Genomic DNA, 23,731 nt, shown 5'->3' with positions numbered 1-23,731 from the left:
GTGAACTTGCAGCCTTCTGCTCCCTGGCCGTGCGTCCACCTAAAAAACCTTCACCCAACGCCCACAGAACATTCTGCCCAAAGCCGGGCTGTTGACCCGTGTCTCCAGGGTTAGAGGAGAGGAAGAGGGAAGACAGGATGAGGTTTCTCACTCCTTGCTCTCGTGGGCGTTGGGCTGGGGCACGGGGTCCGTCAGGCGCATCTCGAACTCGTTGCAGCGCAGGGGCACCTCGCGGTAGTGGCAGATGAGGCTGTAGAGGCTGTCGAAGACCAGGTTGTCCGTCAGGTAGAACTTCGTGGCGCCGGCTTCTTGCCGGGAGTGAATGCGGCAGTGCTGAACACGGCCGGAACGCCTGCGGAAGGAAGGGTGAGAAGTTAAACTACGGAACTCTCTGCCACTGGATTCTTCATATGTGGTGGGATTGTCCGTTAGTTAACGAATTCTGGAAACAGACTGGTGTAGAAATATCGGGAATTGTGGGTAGGAAGGTGGAAATACCTAGATTAATGGTTCTTATTAGTCTGAGTGGGACGCAGGTGGCGCTGTGGGTTAAACCACAGAGCCTAGGGCTTGCCGATCAGAAGGTCGGCGGTTTGAATTCCCACGACGGGGTGAGCTCCTGTTGCTCGGTCCCTGCTCCTGCCAACCTAGCAGTTCGAAAGCACCTCAAAGTGCAAGTATATAAATAGGTACCGCTCCAGCGGGAAGGTAAAAGGCGTTTCCGTGCGCTGCTCTGGTTCGCCAGAAGCGGCTTAGTCATGCTGGCCACATGACCCGGAAGCTGTACGCCCAGTTCCAACATGTTGCACAATCCAGAAAATAGTTCTCTGGTTTTGCAGGGATCTATTTTGTTTTCGCAGTTAAAAAGTCACTATCACATTTCAGGGGAGAAGGGAAGAAATTAAGGATGACTTCTTTTAAGAAAAAAAAAATGGGGAGAGAGAAGGGTAGAAAGTGGAAATAAAAAGACCAGAACAGGCCATTCCTTTTCAAGGTGTCCCACCAGATTAAGCATCCTGGCACGTCAGGAGCAAAGGTCTCTCAAGGTGGAGGGCTCCCAGCTCATGCTTCGCACCCGGACAGGGGTTGGGGCTGAGCTCTTTCTCGCGACACGACCTACCAGAAGGAGAGGGTGTAGTCGCCCACAAAGGTCTCGCTCTCCCGCACCAGGAAAGTGCCGTCTTTGCCGCCCGTCTCAGTGCAATACTCGTGGAGCAGCTTCTCTGCGATCTGCCGCCCATCGCGGCCCCCGCCCAGCTTGCCGTGGAACCATTTCTCGCTGAAGTGGAGCTCGTTGTTGTTAAACTCCTAAAAAGCCCAAAGGCGGCAGGAGAGGGGAAGGGGAAGTCGAGGGGAGGTGGTGGGAGGGGAGAAGGAAAAGAAAGAGGGGGTTCAGTGGCAAGGGGGAGGGAGAACAGGAAGCAAGAAGAAGCCACAGAACATTTAATATCCTCATGTCCTTTTCAGACTTTGCTGAAGAAGCATCTTCGGGGGGTGGGGGGGAAAGGCACGCATATCAACAGACATTGGGGATGGAGGCAGGACAGTTTGTGTCACCTGAATGAAACAGGAGCTGACTGTGACGGTCAGGATAAAAAAACTAAGAAGAGCCCTATAGTAAAAGAAATAATAATAATAATAATAATAATAATAATAATAATAATAATAATAATATATTATTATTATTATTATTATTATTATTATTATTATTATTATTATTATTATTATTATTTATACCCCACCCATCTGGCTGGGTTTCCCCAGCCACTCTGGGTGGCTTCCAACACAATACAGTGGTGCCTCGCAAGACGAAAATAATCCGTTCCGCGAGTCTCTTCGTCTAGCGGTTTTTTCGTCTTGCGAAGCAACCCTATTAGCGGACTAGCGCTATTAGCGGCTTAGCGGCTTAGCGGCTATTAAAGGCTTAGCGGCTTAGCGGCTAAAAGGCTATTAGCGGCTTAGCGGCTTAGAAAAAGGGGGGGGGAGCGGAAAAAAATCGCAAGACTTGCAAGACGTTTTCGTCTTGCAAAGCAAGCCCATAGGGAAAATCGTCTTGCGAAGCAACTCAAAAACGGAAAACCCTTTCGTCTAGCGGGTTTTTCGTCTTGCGAGGCATTCGTCTTGCGGGGCACCACTGTATTAAAATACAGTAATGCATCAAACATTAAAAGCTTCCCTAATCAGGGCTGCCTTCAGATGTCTTCTAAAAGTCTGGTAGTTGTTGTTCTCTTTGACATCTGATGGGAGGGCGTTCCACAGGGCGGGCGCCACCACTGAGAAGGCCCTCTGCCTGGTTCCCTGTAACTTGGCTTCTAGCAGTGAGGGAACCGCCAGAAGGCCCTCAGCGCTGGACCTCAGTGTCCGGGCAGAATGATGGAGGTGGAGACGCTTATTATTATTATTATTATTATTATTATTATTATTACCCCACCCATCTGGCTGGGTTGCTCCAAGCTCAGGCTCACTAGAACTCACGGGCAACGAAGCTGAACGTTGAAAGGTTCAGCACACACAGAAATGCATAAACTGTGGAACTCCCTGCCACAGTTAAAATGGGAGCACCCCACTGCCTTCTTCACAGCCAAGCGCCTCTGCAAGACTCCAGAAACGCACCTCTTTCTGCTCCGTCTCCTCCTCGTCCTCGTTGGACTGGTAGCGGGAGGTCTCCTCGGAGTAATAGATCTTGTTGCTGGTCAGAACAAAGTAGTGCGGGCTCCACGTCTGCCGAAAGGGAGGGGGAAAGAGTGTCAGAGCAACGGAGGGGGGTGGGACACAAGGCGAGGGACCCCCTGAGCCGCGGGAGAAAGCAAGAGACTCACGTGGTCAATGGGGTCTTCGAGATAAAGGATGCCGTTCTTGATGGAGTTGCTGATGTCGTTCTCGGAGTAGCTGGCCAAGGAGACTTCCTCGTAGAGGTTCCCTTCAACCAGCTTCTTGTGCTGGAAGAAAAGGACAGAATCACAGAATTGTAGGGACCCCAAGGATCATTTAGTCCAACCCCTTGCAATGCAGGAATCTTTTGCTCAGGGCGGTTCTTGAACCCACAACCCTGAGATTAAGAACCTCATGATCTACCAGCTGAATTATTACCAGACCGGCCTTCACCTGGTGCCTTCCAGATGATTTCGGGCTCCAGATGTTGGCTGGGGCTGAGCACCGCTCTAGTCCGAAACATATGGAGGGCACCAGGTTGGCAAAGGCTGGCCTGGATATTCAAAAGGAGGCCAGAGGCTCTACCTCTCTTTTAAATCAGAACCAGTGAAGGCGGTGAAAGTCCTGTGTGAGTGCTTGGAGGATGGATGGCAGCTAACAGATTGAGGTTGAATCCTGACAAGACAGAAGTACTGTCTTTGGGGGACAGGAGGCGGGCGAGTGTGGAGGACTCCCTGGTCCTGAATGGGGTAACTGTGCCCCTGAAGGACCAGGTGTGCAGCCTGGGAGTCATTTTGGACTCACAGATGTCTATGTCGGCGCAGGTCAATTCTGTGTCCAGGGCAGCTGTTTACCAGCTCCATCTGGTACGCAGGATGAGACCCTCCCTGCCCGCAGACTGTCTTGCCAGAGTGGTGCATGCTCTAGTTATCTCCCGCTTGGACTACTGCAATGCGCTCTATGTGGGGCTACCTTTGAAGGTGACCCGGAAATTGCAACTAATCCAGAATGCGGCAGCTAGACTGGTGACTGGGAGTGGCTACTGGGACCATATAACACCGGTTTTGAAAGACCTACATTGGCTCCCAGTACGTTTCCAAGCACAATTCAAAGTGTTGGAGCTGACCTTTAAAGCCCTAAACGGCCTTGGTCCAGTATATCTGAAGGAGCGTCTCCACCTCCATCGTTCTACCCGGACACTGAGGTCCAGCTCCGAGGGCCTTCTGGCAGTTCCCTCATTGCAAGAAGTGAGGTTACAGGGAACCAGACAGAGGGCCTTCTCGGAAGTGGGTGTTTTTACATGAGTAAAATGTGTCCTTTTATTCAAAATGCACCTCTGGGTTATTTGTGGGGCCTGCCTGGTGTTTTCACTTGAGTAGAACGTGTGCTTTTATTTAAAATGCACCTCTGGGTTATTTGTGGGGCATAGGAATTTGTTTCATTTTTCCCCTTCAAAATATAGTCTGGTTCCCCACTGAGGGACAGAGGCCCCCTACTGAAAAAGTTTGCTGACCCCTGAACTAAGAGTTCAGCTCAGAATAAAGAGCAGGTAAGAGTCCCGCTACCTTAATGAGGATCTTCTTCTTGAGCTGGGCAGGTGAGGGCAGCTGGTCCGCGTTGACGTCCACCGGTTTGGTAAGCAGCATGTCCCCAAAGACCTTCTTGAAGTGCGCGGCCATGTTCCTCTGCTGCACGATGCTGCAATGGTCCTCGATGGAGAGGATGACGGGGAACCTAGGCGAAAGACAGGCGGACTCACCCAGGTGCAACTCGAGAAACCTGCAGTGTGCCATCATCACACAGCCCTGTCCCCAAACCTCGTGCTACAGAGGGCGAGAGGACAGGCCTCTGCCCCAATCCGGCAGCCTGAGGCAACATTGGGAGGTTTCACATGTTCACACACCATGCAATTGCTCCGATGGCACAGCGCAAGAGGAAAACACCTGCGTTTCTGAGACACCTGTATTGCTGAGTTTCCACACTCCCACACATGCAACAAAATACAGGATCCTTCTCTCGAGATACGCCTTTAGATCAGTGAAAAATACCCTCTGGGGTTTCATCACTGATTCCAATTTTCCCGGAGATCCCGGGAAATAGCTTTGCACAAGCAAATTTTCCCAGTCACAGGTAAAGGTAAAGGTAAAGGGAACCCTGACCATTAGGTCCAGTCGTGGCTGACTCTGGGGTTGCGGCGCTCATCTCGCTTTATTGACCGAGGGAGCCGTCGTACAGCTTCCGGGTCAAGTGGCCAGCATGACTAAGCCGCTTCTGGCAAACCAGATCAGCGCACGGAAACGCCTTTTACCTTCCCTGGAGCGGTGCCTATTTATCTACTTGTACTTTGACGTGCTTTTGAACTTCTAGGTTGGCAGGAGCAGGGACCGAGGAACGGGAACTCACCCCGTCGTGGGGATTCGAACCGCCGACCTTCTGATCAGTAAGTCCTAGGCTCTGTGGTTTAACCCACAGCGCCACCCACGTCCCTCTTAGAGTCACGGGTAGCAGGCACCAAACACGCCCCTCTCTTAGGAAAGAGAAGGCAGAGGGAAGGGCTGAGAGGAAGGGCAGCATCACTTACTCAGAGGTGACGAAAGCGTGTTCCTTGATGGTGTGCAGCACGTCCAAGAATTTGATTTTGGAGGTGAGCGTATGGCCATGGTAGATGATTGGCAGGTCGTCCGGACCGTCCCAACAGTCCACTGTGGGTGGAGAGGATTTGGTACTGAATTAATGATTAGATTAATTGCCCTTTTCATTAAGATGGAATTTCTTTTTCATCAGCCAGGAAGGTTTTATGTATATTTGTCCTTAACACCAGTGCTTATTAAAAACTGCAAGTGCCCAGAGTCACCTGAAAAGAAGCTTCCCACTTTCCATGCTTCTCGCTGCAGAAATTTTATGGATACCAGCCTTCTTCAACCTGGTGCCTGCCAGAGGTTTTGGACTACAATTCTCATCACTGTAGTCCAAAATTTCTGGTGGGCTGGTTTATACTCAGATGCGGAACTTTATCAGTTAATTATTTGATTGACTTCCCAGTTCACGCAATTCATTGGCCAGGATTTCTTCAATCAGGTAGCAACCATAATAATGATGTATAGATTGCCCGGCCCTTTGCTACAGGCACACACTCACACAAATGTGCGCACATGCGCGCGCACACACACACACACACACACACACACACAAGGCATCTGTTTGTCTTTCTCCTTTTGGGGGGGGGGGTGCAAAGAGCAGAAAGGCACATCTGAATCCTGCTGGCATCTCTGCCCTTTAGTATCAGATATGAGAGAGTGAGCTGAGGTTAGCCAGTGCTTACAGAAAAGAACTCTGTGCATGCTCGGGAGAACTCTCACTTAACAGCCTAACTTCCTAGGCTGTAGCAGGTTTCAGTTTAATCCCAATCTGCTTGCTTCTGAGCTAAGAGATGGAAAGATAACACGGCACAGAAAGCCACAGACCAGGACTGGTTTGCAAAATCCCTCTTTGCCCACCGCCCGGAAAACCAAGTGCTATGAGCCACTGGCTGAGATGTGCAAATTGTCTTGTTTCAATTGACTCTATGCAAGGCGCTCTGGGAGCCCATTTGGCCAAAACTGTTAGGATATAGTTCCGTTCCACCTTAAAAGGATCAGGCATGACAGTTGTGTGTCACATGCCTGTTTACTTCCAGCACAGTCTGCTGGGAACTTCTGTTTTGTATATTGCTTTTGCTTTATTGCTGTTTTGCTGGACACAAAGGGAAGCAGACATGTTTTCCTTTGTTCCTGCTGCTGAATAAAATGCTGTAAATAAAGCTTACACAGGGCTCTGTCCGCCACTTCCGTTGTGGAGATTCATTCACTCTGCTAATTAGCGGGCTCGGTAGCTTCAGAAGGCAACTGAGGCTCGAGTCACTGATTGATTGATTGATGCTGTTCCGTGACATGGAGATTGCGCGGCTGCCGGCCGGTGGCTGGAGCCAGCTGGGGGCCTGATGCCCCCGTCTCCCTGGCAGCATCCCAACAGAAACAAATGCTCCAAATAAATAACAAATGAAGAACCTAAGAAGAGCCTGCAGGATCAGCCCATCGGCTTGTCGAGTCCAGCATCCTGTTCTTGCAGTGGCCAACCAGGTGCCCGCAATTGGAAACCCACAATCAGGATTTGAGCCCAAGAGCAACTCTCTCAACTTGTGGTTTGCAGCAACTGGCACCCGGAAGCCAAGCTGGGGCAGGATCCCCCAAAGTTGGACTCACATTCTATGCAGCGGCACCCCATCCGGAGGCAGCGGGAATAGGCTTCCAGAGAGGATTCGCTGGAGAACTGGTCCCCCGTGAGATACCTGTAAGAGGCAGAGACACCAAGTAATAGATGCAATCCTGTGGGCTAAGCGGCAAAACTTTTTTTAGGCGTTCATGGTGCCGAAGTAGTAGGTGAATAACAACGGACAAGTGTTCCCGGATAATCTGACTGTTTCCACCCATAGACTTCTTATAGAATCATAGAATCATAGAGTTGGAAGAGACCACAAGGGCCATCGAGTCCAACCCCCTGCCAAGCAGGAAACACCATCAGAGCACTCCTGACATATGGTTGTCAAGCCTCTGCTTAAAGACCTCCAAAGAAGGAGACTCCACCACACTCCTTGGCAGCAAATTCCACTGTCAAACAGCTCTTACTGTCAGGAAGTTCTTCCGAATGTTAGGTGGAATCTTCTTTCTTGTAGTTTGGATCCATTGCTCTGTGTCCGCTTCTCTGGAGCAGCAGAAAACAACCTTTCTCCCTCCTCTATGTGACATCCTTTTATATATTTGAACATGGCTATCATATCACCCCCTTAACCTCCTCTTCTGCGGACTTTCAAAGATTGACAGACGTGTGTTCAATTGATTTCAAATATATTAGAGAATTTACAAGTGCACACATTTTGTTACTAAATCATGTATATTATGCAATAAGAATTACAGTGCTGTCTAGTATACGGGTCTGCGTGTTGCTTGTATAGTTTGTTGTGTTAAGTTTGCAACACAGGGGTTTGTTGTTCTGTATTGGTTCCCTGTAACCTCACTTCTCGCAGTGATGGAACTGCCAGAAGGCCCTCGGAGCTGGACCTCAGTGTCCGGGCTGAACGATGGGGGTGGAGACACTCCTTCAGGTATACTGGACCAAGGCCGTTTAGGGCCTTAAAGGTCAGCACCAACACTTTGAATTGTGCTCAGAAAGGTACTGGGAGCCAATGTAGGTCTTTCAGGACTGGTGTTATGTGGTCTCGGCGGCCGCTCCCAGTCACCAGTCTAGCTGGCGCATTCTGGATTAGTTGCAGTTTCCAGGTCACCTTCAAAGGTAGCCCCACATAGAGAGCATTGCAGTAGTCCAAGCGGGAGATAACCAGAGCATGCACCACTCTGGTGAGACTTTCCTCGGGCATGGAAGGTCTCATCCTGCGTACCAAGTGGAGCTGGTAGACAGCTGCCCTGGGCACAGAATTGACCTGCACCTCCATGGACAGAGTCCAAGGATAAGAGAGGACATTCCGGCTAGACATCGGGATAAGAGATGTGCAACTGTGGAATGGATGCCCTCAGAATGTGGACTCTCTTTCACCGGAGGTTTTTAAACAGAGGTTGGATGGCCATCTATCAAGGATTTTTGAAAAGCTTTGATTCCTGCATTGCAGGGGGCTGGACTAGATTCCCTTTGGGGATCCCTTGCAGCTCTACAATTCTGTGATTCTATGGTTCCCTCATAAGACACAGGGGCCCTGCCAGCTGTGCCACTGTAGCTGGGCTGGCGTTCAGAAGTTCTGGTGCTTTGACCCAGCAGCCTCGCTTCAACACAACTGAGGCCGCCCCCTGAGCAAAAGACCCTCTTGCCCAGAGATGCTCTTACGTGTTATGGGAGGACGAGATCCAGTACTGAGTCAAAGGGTAGTTCATTTCTTCCGGCACCACTCGGTCGAACCTGGAGTCCATGACCATGTTTTCTTTGGAGAACAGGAACGTCAGGAACTGCGGGGAGCCGAGGGGAAGGAGGAACCAGTTAGAGGTCAGCTGGGGAATGGGATAAAGACTCTCAGAATTAGGTGAGCACCGCAGATGTGGTCTGGCTGGAGTCCTCATTTACATGAGACCTGCTTTCCACTAATAATTAATTAATATTGCGGCTCCCAATTAATTATGATAATAATAATAAAGCAATAAACATCAGACATTAAAAACTTCCCCAAACAGGGCTGCCTTCAGATGTCTTCTAAAAGTCAGGTAGTTGTTTATTTCCTTGACATCTGATGGGAGGGCGTTCCACAGGGCGGGCACCACCACCAAGAAGGCCCTCTGCCTGGTTCCCTGCAACCTTACTTCTCGCAGGGAGGGAACCGCCAGAAGGCCCTCGGAGCTGCACCTCAGTGTCCGGGCAGAACGATGTGGTGGAGACGCACCTTCAGGTATACTGGACCGAGGCCGTTTAGGGCAGGCATCCCCAAACTCGGCCCTCCAGATGTTTTGGGACTAGAACTCCCATGATCCCTAGCTAACAGACCAGTGGTCAGGAATGGTGGGAATTGTAATCCCAAAACATCTGGAGGGCCGAGTTTGGGGATGCCTGGTTTAGGGCTTTCAAGGTCAGCACCAACACTTTGAATTATGCTCGGAAACATCCTGGGAGCCAATGTAGGTCTTTCAGGACCGGGGTCATATGGCTGGCGAACACATGAGTGAAATTCCAATTAGGCTGTTAAATTCCAGGAGTTGGCTCCTTCTGCTCGAAAGGGGAACTGCCTCCCACTAGAGGTTATGGGGAGGGGGATGTTTGCCAAGTCTCCCTGCAGCCCCCTATGCCAACTTCCTCGTAGTCCCACAACCCTTTAGAGGGGCACAGAGGATTGCAAGGAGAAGAGCAGATGGGTTAAAGTTGTTGCTCCTTCCATGGGGTTCTCCTGTGAGCAGAGCTCAGCTCATGCAATGCCTTGGAGTTAATTGGAAGACACTGAAGTGCGCTTTCTGTGGTTGCGTCCACAGAATGGAAGCTGGCAGGGCGTGCTCTATGGTGAGCTGACTTCTGGTGCCCCACAGGGTGAGGAGGGGAGGGGAGGGTGCCACCCACCTCGTCCAGCTGGAAGAAGGGCTCCGCCATGTCGCTGAAGGGATCCCGGAGGTAGTTGCACATGAACTCCCGGACTTTGGCAATGTCACTTGCCCACGGCTCCTGGAGGGAAAGGGAAGGAGGGGAGAGTTGTAAGTAAGAAGCTCCTCTTTCACGCCAAAAAGTCCGTAAGGAATTAACAAATGCTCAGTAATGATTTTCGCGTGAAAGAGAAAATGAACTTGTAAAACCTGGATCTGAAGGTTGAAAAATATACTAGTTTATAGAAGATAGAATGGTTGGCTGTTATCTCGCTGCAGGACAGAGAGCTGGAAAAGATAGCCTTTTATCTTTATTTAATCCCTTTTTCTCTTCTCTCTCTTTCTCTTTCTGGCCCCCCCTCTCTCTGTAGTTATTTCTTATTCTCCTTTCTGCCCTTGCTCTTTCTTATATTAAGTAGCTGCTTAATTTCAGTATATTATTTAAAAAGATACTTTGCAATGGGTATGTACTGTATTTCTGTACGTCTTTGAATATATGTCAATAAAAAACTATAAAAAATAATAATTAAAAAGGTAAATATGAACGACATCAGAGCTCATCACAAACAGACTCTGGGTGAAATCTCTCCAGGCTGAAAACGAATCCTGTGATTGCTTTAATTGGAGAAATCCAACCTTCATTGCAAAGCAACAGAGAGGACCCAAAGCAACAGAGAGGGTGGGGTATTATTATTATTATTATTATTATTATTATTATTATTCCAGCCAGCATTGCCATGATGATAGCTGCTTTCACTGTGCAAGAGCACCAAGCGTTTGGTTGATTTACGGCCAGCTCCGAAAAGGTCTCCAATGTCCTACCTGCCAGCTGTCAGTTACCAAGGAAAACCGGTTAATGCGTTACTTTCATGGGACAAGCGGATCTTTCTCTGTCGTGCTACTCTGAGCAGGAGAGGCTCTCCCAAGCCCAACCTTCCACCGCAGAATTAACTAAGCGCTCCTCTCTTTGCAAATACCTTCTGGTCGTATTGCAGGAACTTCTGGAAGTCGTACAGCGTGATCTGGCAGAGTTCTGGCCGGTCCACGTTGCTAGGGAGAGAGTCGAAGAGAGTAGAGACAAAAATCCACCTGGCGATGCCCCATAAACCCAACCACACAAAAACCCATGCACAGGACATTTTGTGACGTCTGAGCCTGTTCATAAGATGAGAAAACTGGAGCAGAGGGACCCAGGACATTATACCCAGTTCCTTTGGCCTGCCTTTGAAACCCATGCATTTATCTGAGATGGCTTTCCAGAAAATTAGACAAATCCCTTGAGGCTGGGTTTCCTCTTGGTCATCTATAGAACTTCCTTGTGAGGAACCAGTATACCACCAAATACCGCTTACTGGGATTCACAAGGAGAGTGCTGCTGTTGCACTCATGTTTCTGGGTTAACCACTTTGGGAAAGTGAATCCTGGGCTGGAAGGTTTTATCCAAATCTGGTGTTTCAAAGAACCTTTCTAGCTTCTTTCTAACAGCCTTCTCCAACCCGGTGCCCCCCAGAGGATTGGGGTTTTTACAACTCCCACCAGCCCAAGGTAGCATGGACTTACGATGGCTGTGTTTGATGGGAGTTGTAGTCCAGAAAATCTAGCGGGCACCAGGTTGGCGGAAAGGAAGGCAGCTCACCAAACCTGCCAACACCCTTCTTGACCTGTGCCGCTCTTTTCGTTTCAACGAAAACATGGAGACTCAGGCCAAGGGACAGGAAATGAGCGATCCCAGCCTCAGGGAGGTGCCTACTTACCGTAAGGGGAAGGACAACTCCAGTTGCTCAATTATCTGAAATGTAAAGAAGCGACACAGCGATCAGCAATGCAATCAGGACATGGGCAAGGCTGCAAATGTTTTTTCTTCTTCAAATAATCTTTATTAGTTTTCCAGTTACATACTCCACATACCCATAATGTGTTGCATTTTACATTTATACTTGCTCCTAAGCGCTGACTTCCCTCCTTCCTTCTTCTGGTTTTTTATATCAGATATAATTTTCCATCCATTTTGTATATTGTTATTCATTTTCCATATTTGTCCATACTACATCCATAAACAAATAAATCCTCCTGTTTATACAATTCTTGTTGTCTGTCTGTATTCATTTACAACTACTGTTAGTTATATTAATCTCCTTATACATTTTGCTCCTTATTGTTTTTATTATCCATCACTTTTCTTAATCTTTCCCGTTATGAGGTTTATTTCCAATTCTACTGGTTTCACTATTTCATCTTAACTTTCCTATATATGACATAAATTTTTTCCATTCTTTTTGAAATGTTTCCTCTCCCTGTTGTCTAATTTTCCCTGTTAATTTGGCTATTTCTGCATATTCCATTACCTTCTGCCGCCATACTTCTATGGTTGGTATTAAGGCTGCAAATGTTTATACGCAGTGGCGTAGCGTGGGGGGTGCAGGGGGGGCCGGCCGCACCGGGCGCAACATCTGGGGTTAGGGCAAATTCACGGGTTAGGGGGCGCAAATCCACGGGTTAGGGGGCGCAAATTACTTGCCTTGCCCCGGGTGCCGACAACCCACGCTACGCCACTGTTTATACGTTTTATTTTTTTGCCATTTCAAATTCAGACAATGCATAAAAAGAGGACAGGGCAGCAAACTTTAACCAAGACCGAGGACCAACGGTCGGTTAATCCTTTAAGGACAGGTTTTTAAGCAGCGTCCCAGTTAACGGCAAACCATCCCCGAGGTGTGAAAGGGAGATGTTTTGGCCAAGTTTGGCGAAGAAAACGATACGCATACTAGCTGCATCTGAGGCTGAGGGTGCTATGAGGACTTTAGGGGGAAAGGATCCTTTCTTGGCATTTGGTCACTTAAGTGTCACCCCCTCAAGAGTGCAATGCCTGACTCTGCTGGACAAAGAGGACTGTGCACTTTCTGCACCGGGAGGGCGTTCCACAGGGCGGGCGCCACCACCGAGAAGGCCCTCTGCCTCTCCTGTCAGATGTCAAGGAAATAAACAACTATCTGACTTTTAGAAGACATCTGAAGGCAGCCCTGTTTAGGGAAGTTTTTAATGTTTAATGCTGTATTATGTTTTTAATATTTGGTTGGGAGCCTCCCAGAGTGGCTGGGGAAACCAGATGGGCGGTGGTATGTATGTATGTATGTATGTATGTATGTATGTATGTATGTATAAATACATAAATAAATATCATTATTACATATCAATATTATTAAATATCAATATAAAGTACCTCCACTTACGTATCCCTCCGGTTACATAAACTTCGGGATATGTAAGCAGCAAACCTGGAAGTATATTTTCGGGTTATTACCGCGCATGCATGCGCAGAAGCGGTCCCTCCGGTTGCGGAAACCTTGGGATCCAACTGGAGCTCCGGAACGGATCCTGTCCGCAACCAGAGGTACTACTGTGTTGTTATTATTATTATTGTTGTTGTTGTTATTGTTATTCTCAGGCTGGCTTTCTAAAAAGTGTGAGAAAACCCTGCAACTATCACAAGAAAGGAACCACCCAAAAAAAGAACTTTTACTTTTTAAAGCTGGTCAATAAAAACTCTACAACAGCAGCTCAGCAGAACTCAAAACAGAGTGTCCCAAATGTCCTTACCGATTTCTGAGCATCAAACATCAGGTTTTTATAGAAGTGTGCAAAGTGGCTGAAGGTGATTTCATTCCGGACTTCAACCTCCTGCGTGGGCAGAAGACAAAAAGGGAAAGGGTTAATGAGGTTTGCTTTGACTGAGCACGGATCAGGCCCCCCACCCACCCCCAGTCTCAGGTAATGTAATGCTGGAGCCTTTAATAATAATAATAATAATAATAATAATAATAATAATCGTTTATTATTTATACCCCGCCCATCTGTCTGGGCTTCCCCAGCCACTCTGGGCGGCTTCCAACAAAATATTAAAATACCGTAATACATCAAACATTAAAAGCTTCCCTAAACAGGGCTGCCTTCAAATGTCTTCTAAAAGTCTGGTAGTTTTAGGTTGGTTAAATGCACAGAGTCAGCCCGGGAGGAGTGGGACCCTATGTTCCTGGCCCCGATCCCAACACTGTGAGTGCTGCCCACTCTGCCTTCTCGGAAGACACATGCCCAGTGCAATTACTTTTTACCAAAGTTTGTGTTCCCTTTTTGCTCTCCTTATTTAAACCAGACTTCCGCTTTCAGAAGGAAGTCGTCTCCTGCCTAAAAGCTTCCTCGACTCGGCTCATTAGGCATGCTGGCATCCTCCTGGCCTTTCCCGATTCCAGCTGAGCTCCTGTCATTGTGGTTTGGAATATCCCCAAGCAGCCCTGACTTTCTCCGTCAGCTTCCTTTTTAACAGATCCCCTCACTGCTGAGAGCTTCCATCTTCTGAGGTCCAGCGGGAGAAGGAAAAACGGGGAGAGGGGTTTCCTTACCAGAAGCTTGTCCCGGAGGAATCTCATGTTAGGCACGCGGTAGTTGGCCTGGGGCAACATGGCCTTCAGATCCTTGGGGGTGATGCTGAAACACAGAGAGAGGAACATGGAGTCAGGGGTCTCCATTGCGTGTGACAGAGACACAGAGAACAAAGCCCCCCCCCCTCTTTTCTGGACCGGCCAGGATCTACTCACCCTTGCACTACAGGCCGAAAATGGTACCCCCATTTTTAAAAAAATTATATATGATCAAGATTTAATATATATTTATAATTGCCGCTATATCTGAATTGTCTTTGTTATACCCAATTGCAATTCAATGTATTCCTGCTGTGTTTTATGATTTTGCTGATATTGTAAGTGAGCCGGAACTGGTCTGTGACCGTAATAATAAAATTCAATTCATATATATACCATACCTTTCAGTGTATATGACTGTTTTTTTTACTCTAAAATAATCTGGGCTCGTCTTATATACAGATAGTATCTCCCCCCATTTTCTCAAATCGGAGTCCCCAAAAATAGGGGACGTCTTATACATGGGGGCGTCTTATAGACGGAAAAATACAATGTGTGTGTGTGTGTGTAGCATAGACCTTAAGTTACTTTATCAATTGACCTCCCTTCCTCCCCTTCAATGGTTTCCATATTTACTCTTAAATGCTGCAATATATCGCCTATGCATTCAAATTAACCCATTTGTCTTAATAATTCACACTGCAGCTCATATTTCAAGTCCTGCTTGCATTTTCCTCTCGCTATAATAGTTCTTTAAATACTCAGTAAAATGTCTCTAGTCCTCAGGGTATTTTTCGCCATTTGGGTATTTAAACTTTGCTGTCAATCTTGACAGTCCCACGTACTCCATCGTTTTCAAAAGGCAATCTTCTCTCGCTGGAACATCTCCTTCTTCCTATCTTTGGGCATACAACATTTGTGCTGCTGTCGTTGTATACATAAATAAGTTAACCATCTCTTTTGGAACATCATTATCTGTAATTCCTAAAAGAAAAGCTTCGGGTTTTCTTGGGAATCATCAACTTAAACATCTCTTTAATCTCATTAATATATCATTTCCCAACATCCCTTAGCTTTCCCCTTTTTCTTTTGCAAGGCCACCACATAGGAAAGAATGTTCCTTCTATCATTTTGCACTTCCAACACATACTTGGCTTAGTTTTATACATTTTGGCTTAGTTGGAGATAAGTACCACTACTGGGTGGCCAGAGGTTGCCGGAGTGCGGCTGGTCGATCGCGGGAGTTATAAAAATGATAGCCGTGTTTCTCCTGAGCGATCGCGACACGCCTTGCCCCCGGCACTATTTACCTCCGCTGCCTCCTTCCCTCCTTTGAAAGCTAGTTCTCCCTTTGTCGGCGTCCGATTGGGGAAAGGAAGGAGGGCTGCGGACTGGTTGGTGATCGATGTTATGCAATCATTACCCCCAAAAGCCCAATAACTTTGGTTATCATTCCCCACTAAAAAAGCTCAACATCTCTGGTCAACCCTTCCCAAAAAAGTTCAACAACTATGAGCAATGACAATGGGTAGATCACTGCCAGTTTCATTATATTGGGAGTAGATCGCAGTCTCTGTAGAGTTGGACACGCTTGCACTACGGTGACAGCCTGCCAGCAGCTGCTTTGGGGCTAGAGGGGAGGCCAAGGGGAGGCGCTGTGGCTGCAAGAGCACATCTGCAAGGCTGGCAAGGGCTCACAGCTCAGGGGCCGAGACCACCTTAGCTGCGAGTTCCGGAAGACCTGCTCCCTAACTTGCTGGTCTTTTCCCACCTGGCCTGAGATGGCTTGGACTGACTCCAGCTACAAAAAGCTACCGTATTTTTCGCTCTATAAGACACACCTCCCCCTCCTAAAAAGTAAAGTGAAATGTGTGTGCGTCTTATGGAGCGAATGCAGGCGGGAGGCTCTGCCCAGCGCTCCCTTTAAAGAGCCGCGCGGAGTGTGTATGCGGCTCTTGGGGGGTTTTCTCCGAGGAGGGAGAAGGGCTCTCCCAAGAACTGCACACACGCTCCGCAAGCTCTTTAAAGGGAGCGCGGCTCTTGGGGGAGCTTTCATCCCGCTGCCTGGGAGAGGCTGTGCGCGGCTATCCCATAAGCCAGGACAGCAAGCGGGATCGCTGCGCAGCTGTCCTGGCTTCTGGCTTAGCCGCACGAAGCCTCTTGAGGGCAGGGGGAGCCTTAATCCCAGAAGCAAGAGGCTATGTTAGAAGCCAGATCCCTCTTGCTGTCCAGGCTTCTGGGATTCAGAATATTTTTTTTTTCTTGAAGAAGATTGGAAGAAATTTAAAGATTACCTACAGAAATATTGTAAAATTAATGAGTGTTAAAATAATGTTGGATGAAAGTTATGTGGTTTTTAGCTATAGTACTATAAGGAGTATGGAAAAAATGGATTATTAACAGATAAAAATTTAATGTTACATTATTTTAAGATTAAAGATTAGGATAAACAAAGAAGGGAAAGGATTTGCTGAACTAACAAATTGAACTGGAATACAAAAAGGGAGGTGTGAGGAGGTCCGGGAAATAAGCAAACCAAAGAAAGTGATGGAAAGATGGAATTGTCTTTTTTTATCTATTTTTACTTTGTATTTTTCTTTTTTCTTGTTCATTTTGTAAAATTCTAATAAATATCTTTTTTAAAAAAACAGAATATTTTTTTTCTTGTTTTCCTCCTCCAAAAACTAGGTGCGTCTTATGGTCTGGTGCGTCTTATGGAGCGAAAAATACGGTGCTGAACACTGTTTTCATGCAAGTATCAAGGGGGGCAGCATGAAGGGGATACTAAGTCCTGCAAAGCAAACCAGGGAGCTGCTATTTAAGAAGCGGGAACGTGAGCCAGCCGTCAGCGTATGGTTGCCGCAGATTATTATTCATTCTGGGGTGAGCACACCATCATTTTGGGGCTGCCCTCTCCCCAAAGATGGAGGTTCACAGTTTTGCACATAGTCTTGGATCCAGCTGCTCATTCCTGTCCAACCCGTGACCCCAGGAGCTCCAATCTCCCCTCCCAGCCTCAGCGGACGTGCCGGCTGGGATCTCTCCGCGAGGCAAGTGATCCGGCCCCAAGTAATTCACACGCCAGCCGCTTAGTCACATCCAGGCTAGATTGCTTTTAAACGGCCTGAGACGAGGCTGGCTTGGGAGAGCGGCTTTATAGGAAATGATTCATAAATGGAAATAAATAAATTAGAACATAAATAAATGAGCAAGAGTTCTCAGATGTTGCAGCCACCGTGGAATGTGGCTGCCAAGGCTGTTAGCGGTGGTCGGCCAGCGGACATGATGTCAATTTTGAAGCATGAGAAATGCAGGAAGCTCTCTGGGGCGAGGCAAACCGCTGGGGCTCTGTCTAGCCCTACATTGTTCATGCTGACCGAGAGAGACTCTCCAGGGTCTTAAAGGTAAAGGCACCCTGACCATTAGGTCCAGTTGTGGCCGATTCTGGGGTTGCGGCGCTCATCTCGCTTTATTGGCCGAGGGAGCCGGTGTACAGCTTCCGGGTCATGTGGCCAGCATGACTAAGCAGCTTCTGGCGAACCAGAGCAGTGCCCGGAAACGCTGTTTACCTTACTGCCGGAGTGGTACCTATTTATCTACTTGCACTTTGATGTGCTTTTGAACTGCTAGGTTGGCAGGAGCAGGGACTAAGCAATGGGAGCTCAGCCCGTCATGGGGATTTGAACCGCCGACCTTCTGATCGGCAAGCCCTAGGCTCTGTGGTTTAGACCACAGCACCACCCACGTCCCCTCTTCAGGGTCTTAGGGAAGGGGAAATTCCCAGCCCTTCCTGGAGATTGAATCTGGGGTGTTTTGCAAGCAAATCAGGTGTCTCTGAGGCCCAATTAAAAGCGCTGGGCTTGACTTCTGAATCCCTAAATGGCTTCGGTCCAGAGTACCAGACTGAATTCTCCCCCGTGAACCTACCCACCCGTACCTTATGATCTTCTTTCCCAGCACACAGAATTGTAAACACTGTGGGTTAAACCACAGAGCCTCTTGGGCTTGCCAATCAGAAGGTCGGCAGTTCGAATCCCCGCGACAGGGTTGGATCTTCTTGCAGTCCATGGGACTCTCCAGAGTCTCCTCCAGCACCATAATTCAAAAGCATCCATTCTTCGGCGATCAGCCTTCTTTATGGTCCAGCTCTCACTTCCATACATTACTACTGGGAAAACCATAGCTTTAACTATACGGACCTTTGTTGGCAAGGTGATGTCTCTGCTTTTTAAGATGTTGTCTAGGTTTGTCACTGCTTTTCTCCCAAGAAGCAGGCGTCTTTTAATTTCATGGCTGCTGTCACCATCTGCAGTGATCATGGAACCCAAGAAAGTAAAATCTCTCACTGCCTCCATTTCTTCCCCTTCTATTTGCGAGGAGGTGATGGGACCAGTGGCCATGATCTTCGTTTTTTTGATGTTGAGCTTCAGACCATATTTTGCACTCTCCTCTTTCGCCCTCATTAAAAGGTTCTTAATTTATTAACATTCATATATATATGAATGTTAATAAATAAATAAAATGCAAAAAAAAAAAAAAGGGAAACCCACAAGGCAGTCCATTGCAAGGGGGGTCGCAGCCTCGCCCACCTTGGCTGCAGTCCTATTAGGCATGGCACTGCCAGGGTCCCATCGGGGCTGGAGCTCACCTGCTGCTCCCCATCTCGGGCGGCAGGTGGCAGCAGGGTGAAGCCTTGGCTCAATAGCTCCCTCCCTGTGACTCCACCTCTGCTAACTTAAACCAGCTGCTCTGTGCATTGCAGGCCAGGTTTGCTCGGTGCCCGTGCCCCAGGAAGAGGGCGCTTAAAGCCCTTCCTGGGTCCCTTCCTCTCCTCCAGCCTGCACAGGTAGCTTTGCAGGTGACAGGCCTGCGAGGGGAGAACGAAACAGGACTGCAGAAACAGCCAAAATGCTAAGCCGGAGATGGTAGTACCCAGTTGTGTTCCTTCCCCTCCAGGTGTGACAGATCCCTCGCGCAACCCTTGCGAGGCAGCGTGGCGTAATGGTTCGAGCATAGGACTCGGACCTGGGAGAGCAGAGTTCGAATCCTCCACTCAGCCAGCCACGAAGCTTGGAGTCAGTCGCTGCCTCTGGGCCTAGTCTACCTCTCAGGGTTCTTGTAAGGGCTGTTGAGTTTTATCAGAGGGATTCCAGCCCGGTCAGCCTGTTTACCTGATGCGCATTTAAGTCCAACATGGAATTTCAGCATAAGTTGCGGATTAAAAATGGTTGCTGCAATCTCAAGATTTTGCTGGAAAGGCTTGTTCTGTGAAGGAACACTACCGATCTTAAAAAGTATGAAATAACACGAGATTAGGCGTATTTTGAAATCCAAATTGGATTAAACCGAGGTTGTTGTTTTTTAGTTTTCTTTTTTTTAAAATAAATTCCACTGGGATTAAATTAAGCATTTGATTAATACAAGACCGAGGGGACTAAATGGATGCTTTGATAGAATAATCCAAGTGTAATTGCGACAGTTGCGCCTTGGACCAATCCCTCTGGGGTTAAAAGGAGCTGATCGAAAGAATGTGAGCGGGATTAAAGCGAATTCAAAATTAATCCAGTGGGAAATAATAAGAAGGCTGAAAACACCATTCCTCACAAAATAATGCTTTAGAAGACATCTGAAGGCAGCCCTCTTTAGGGAAGCTTTTAATGTTTAACGGACCACTGTATTTTAATACTTTGTTGGGAGCTGCCCAGAATGGCTGGGGAAACCCAGCCAGATGGGCGGGGTATAAATAATAAATTATTATTAAAGGTAAAGGTAAAGGGACCCCTGACTGTTAGGTCCAGTTGTGACCGACTCTGGGGTTGCGGTGCTCATCTCGCTTTATTGGCCGAGGGAGCCGGCGTACAGCTTCCGGGTCATGTAGCCAGCATGACTAAGCTGCTTCTGGAGAACCAGAGCAGTGCACGGAAACACCATTTACCTTTCCGCCAGAGCGGTACCTATTTATCTACTTGCGCTTTGATGTGTTTTTGAACTGCTAGGTGGGCAGGAGCAGGGACCGAGCAACGGGAGCTCACCCCATCGCGGGAATTAGAACTGCGACCTTCTGATTGGCAAGTCTGTGGTTTAACCCACAGCCCCACCCACGTCCCTCCAAATTATTATTATTATTATTATTATTATTATTTGCAGCCGGTTCCTGAAGACGGCTAATGACAGCTCTGTGTGGCAGATACAGCTGTGGGGAAAACAATTCCTTTGCGCTCTGTTTTCTCCTTGCTGCGCTTCCACGCCCGTCTCTTCCTGCACGAACTCCCATCTTTTCCTCTTCGGCATCCTGTTTACAGATCGCTGGCATACGGGGAGGGCTGTCAGGCCAGACCTCCCACCCCCTACCACGAAAAAAGCCTCGGGTGCTCGGCCTCTCTTGCTTTTCCTCCCTCAGCTCTCCTCCCAACTTGGCCTTTCTTTCACAGAAGAGGCACGCTTGTGTCAACGACGTCAAATCCTTCCCTGGATGAAACAGGAGTTGGATAGCGAGAGATTCCTGTGGGAGACCGCCATCACACGGCACAGCGGACAATGGTCCGACGTGCCCATTGTCTCACCTAATCCTTTCCGGAATGGTATTTAGGTCAGCGACCATCTTGTGTCAGTGAGTTCCGCGGTCTAATTACATGTTGAGCAGAGATGTTCTTTCGCTTGCCGGCCTTTGGGACGTTTCCCTCTGTCCACCCCATTGATATGCTCCCAGTATGTTTCCAAGCACAATTCAAAGTGTTGGTGCTGACCTTTAAAGCCCTAAACGGCCTCGGTCCAGTATACCTGAAGGAGCGTCTCCACCCCCATCGTTCTGCCCGGACACTGAGGTCCAGCTCCGAGGGCCTTCTGGTGGTTCCCTCATTGCGAGAATTTAGGTTACAGGGAACCAGGCAGAGGGCCTTCTCGGTGGTGGCACCCACCCTGTGGAACGCCCTCCCACCAGATGTCAAAGAGAAAAACAACTACCAGACTTTTAGAAGACATCTGAATGCAGCCCTGTTTAGGGAAGCTTTTAATGTTTAATATTCCTTCCAGTAGCACCTTAAAGACCAACTAAGTAAGGTGCTACTGGAAGGATTTTTTTTTGTTTTGACTATGGCAGACCAACACGGCTACCCATCTGTAAATGTTTAATATGTTATTGTGTTTTCATATTCTGTTGGAAGCTGCCCAAAGCGGCTGGGGAAACCCAGCCAGATGGGCGGGGTATTAATAATAATAATAATAATAATAATAATAATAATAATAATAATAATAGTTGTTTGCTGACCACTCAAAGATGAGAGTTGGGCAAAACCAAGAGGCTATTTCACCAAGCAGCCAACCCTGAAGGGAAGGTCATTATGCAGACGCACTAATCCCCAGACCGCAGTCGTGCCATCAGTATCCTAAAGAAAACCCCAAAGCGGTTTGGCCACACATAGTTTGAACTGTTAAATTGTTGGGCTGGTTCCTTTGTTCCCTGTCCATGAAAGCATGGCACTGTGGACCTGGGTCATAGATCACAGAATTGTGGAGCTGGAAGGGACCACGTGGGTCATCTAGTCCAACCCTCTGCAATGCAGGAATCTTTTGCCCAACGTGCGTCTTAAACCCGCAATCCTGAGATTAACAGCCTCATGCTCTACTGACTGAGCTATCCCAGAGGTCCTGCTTGGAACAGGCCGCTGGAGTGTTACAATCAAGTTCCACGGTCTGCTACAAACATATATAATGCCAAAAATCACTCCCTTTACCCTTTAAAACACCATTTCGCCCAGCACTAAAATAACCGTCAAACGTTTGAAATAAACGAATCGCGCAGAGACATCACCTTGCCAACAAAGGTCTGTATAGTTAAAGCTATGGTTTTCCCAGTAGTGATGTATGGAAGTGAGAGCTCGACCATCAAGAAGGTTGATTGCTGAAGAATGGATGCTTTTGAATTCTGGTGCTGGAGGAGACTCTTGAGAGTCCCATGGACTGCAGGAAGATCAAACCTATCCATTCTGAAGGAAATCAGCCCTGAGTGCTCACTGGAAGGACAGATCCTGAAGCTGAGGCTCCAAGACTTTGGCCACCTCATGAGAAGAGAAGACTCCCTGGAAAAGACCCTGATGTTGGGGAAGATGGAGGGCACAAGGAGAAGGGGACGACAGAGGACAAGATGGTTGGACAGTCCTGGTCTGGTCCATGGGGTCACAAATAGTCGGACACAACTAAACTCCTAAACAACAACAATTGTGCTTTATCAACTATGCAAAAAAAAATGTGCTTCTCATCAGAGGGAACCTCTCTTTGAATATATTATGATAATTTCACACCATAATCTTTATCAAATAATACCTTCCCTTATGTTTACATCCCATAACTAAGTACAGCCGTTCGCTGCTGTGGCTGCCAGTTTGCAAACTGGTTCCAGGACAAGAGGAGCGACGTAAACCCAGGCGCAAACTGGGCTGCAAAGGAAGCGTTTGCGATCCTGCGATGGCACTGGAAAGGAAAGGAGGCCCCGATTCGCGGCCACTCCGGAGAGAACGGCGCTCCTCACTCACCTGCCTTCTCTCGACCTGTCCATCGAGTCAAACTGCTTCCTCAGCCACCGTTCGATGTGGAGCGGCGTCTGCGATCGCTGCGTGTCCGTCAGCAGCCAATTCAAGCCGGCCACCCAGAGGTTGACATCTTCTTCGCAAAAGGCTGGAAAAGAGAACGGCAGAGAACGAAGACGGAGGGGAGACCTTGCTGCCTGCACTTCGGCTCAAAGAAAAGGTCCAAACCACAGCCTATTTCCCCATCGGGATCTGGCCAGGATTCGGGGCAGAGGCCCTGCTCACCGCACAAAACATTTAACCCCTCCAGCTTTCAACGGAGTCGATGGACCCCTAGGGATGAGGGTGGTCTTCACGAAGTAGAAGACTCTGACAAGGAAGGTGGCAAGAGGGACTGGCACATGGGTAGGCAAACTAAGGCCCGGGGGCTGGATCCGGCCCAATCGCCTTCTCAATCCGGCCCATGGACGGTCCGGGAATCAGCGTGTTTTCACATGAGTAGAATGTGTCCTTTTATTTAATATGCATCTCTGGGTTATTTGTGGGGCCTGCCTGGTGTTTTTACATGAGTAGAATGTGTGCTTTTATTTACGATACGATACAATAATCTTTATTGTCATTGTCCTATACAGAACAACGAAATTGAAAAAATCTACATAAGACATTCAAAACCCAACAAGCCTGCTATCCCAGCCTGGTTAGCCCCCTAAAAACTCTGATACCCCATAATTAAATACAACAGACTCCCACAGAGACTACCTCACACTGCGTTTAAAACCAAAATCGCATTGGGGTAGAAACTGTTTCTCAGGCGGCTAGTCCTAGTCTTTATAACCCTGTACCTTCTCCCAGAAGGCAGAAGCTGAAAGAGATCATTTCTGGGGTGCGCACTATCCTGCGCTATCGCTGCAGCTTTCTTGTGACACCTGGAAGCGTAGATTTGATCCAAGGTGGGAAGAGTGCACCCAATTATTCTCTCTGCAGTCTTTACAACCCTGGACAGCTTCGCCGGGTTATTTGTGGGGCATAGGAA

General features: G+C 48.1%; 1 protein-coding gene across 1 annotated transcript in view; it reads right to left on the bottom strand.

Moving 5' to 3' along the window:
• LOC114600186 (1-phosphatidylinositol 4,5-bisphosphate phosphodiesterase gamma-1-like) overlaps positions 1-23,731 on the bottom strand; it is a 75,117-nt gene that overhangs the window by 22,382 nt on the left and 29,004 nt on the right. Inside the window, exons 3-16 of the mRNA XM_028736024.2 lie at positions 22,705-22,846; positions 14,156-14,240; positions 13,356-13,436; positions 11,513-11,547; positions 10,736-10,808; positions 9,739-9,840; positions 8,527-8,645; positions 6,894-6,979; positions 5,234-5,354; positions 4,218-4,386; positions 2,820-2,939; positions 2,614-2,721; positions 1,121-1,308; positions 152-352 (exon numbers count right to left, since the gene is read on the bottom strand). Coding sequence (XP_028591857.2) covers positions 152-352; positions 1,121-1,308; positions 2,614-2,721; positions 2,820-2,939; positions 4,218-4,386; positions 5,234-5,354; positions 6,894-6,979; positions 8,527-8,645; positions 9,739-9,840; positions 10,736-10,808; positions 11,513-11,547; positions 13,356-13,436; positions 14,156-14,240; positions 22,705-22,846 — 1,630 coding nt within the window. The remainder of the gene's footprint in view (positions 1-151; positions 353-1,120; positions 1,309-2,613; positions 2,722-2,819; positions 2,940-4,217; positions 4,387-5,233; positions 5,355-6,893; positions 6,980-8,526; positions 8,646-9,738; positions 9,841-10,735; positions 10,809-11,512; positions 11,548-13,355; positions 13,437-14,155; positions 14,241-22,704; positions 22,847-23,731) is intronic.

This window comes from Podarcis muralis, chromosome 8 (genome assembly GCF_964188315.1).
Source record: "Podarcis muralis chromosome 8, rPodMur119.hap1.1, whole genome shotgun sequence".
Lineage (NCBI taxonomy): Eukaryota > Metazoa > Chordata > Lepidosauria > Squamata > Lacertidae > Podarcis > Podarcis muralis.
The sequence above is the reverse complement of the archived record's forward strand: the minus strand, read 5'-3'. Positions and strand labels throughout refer to the sequence as shown.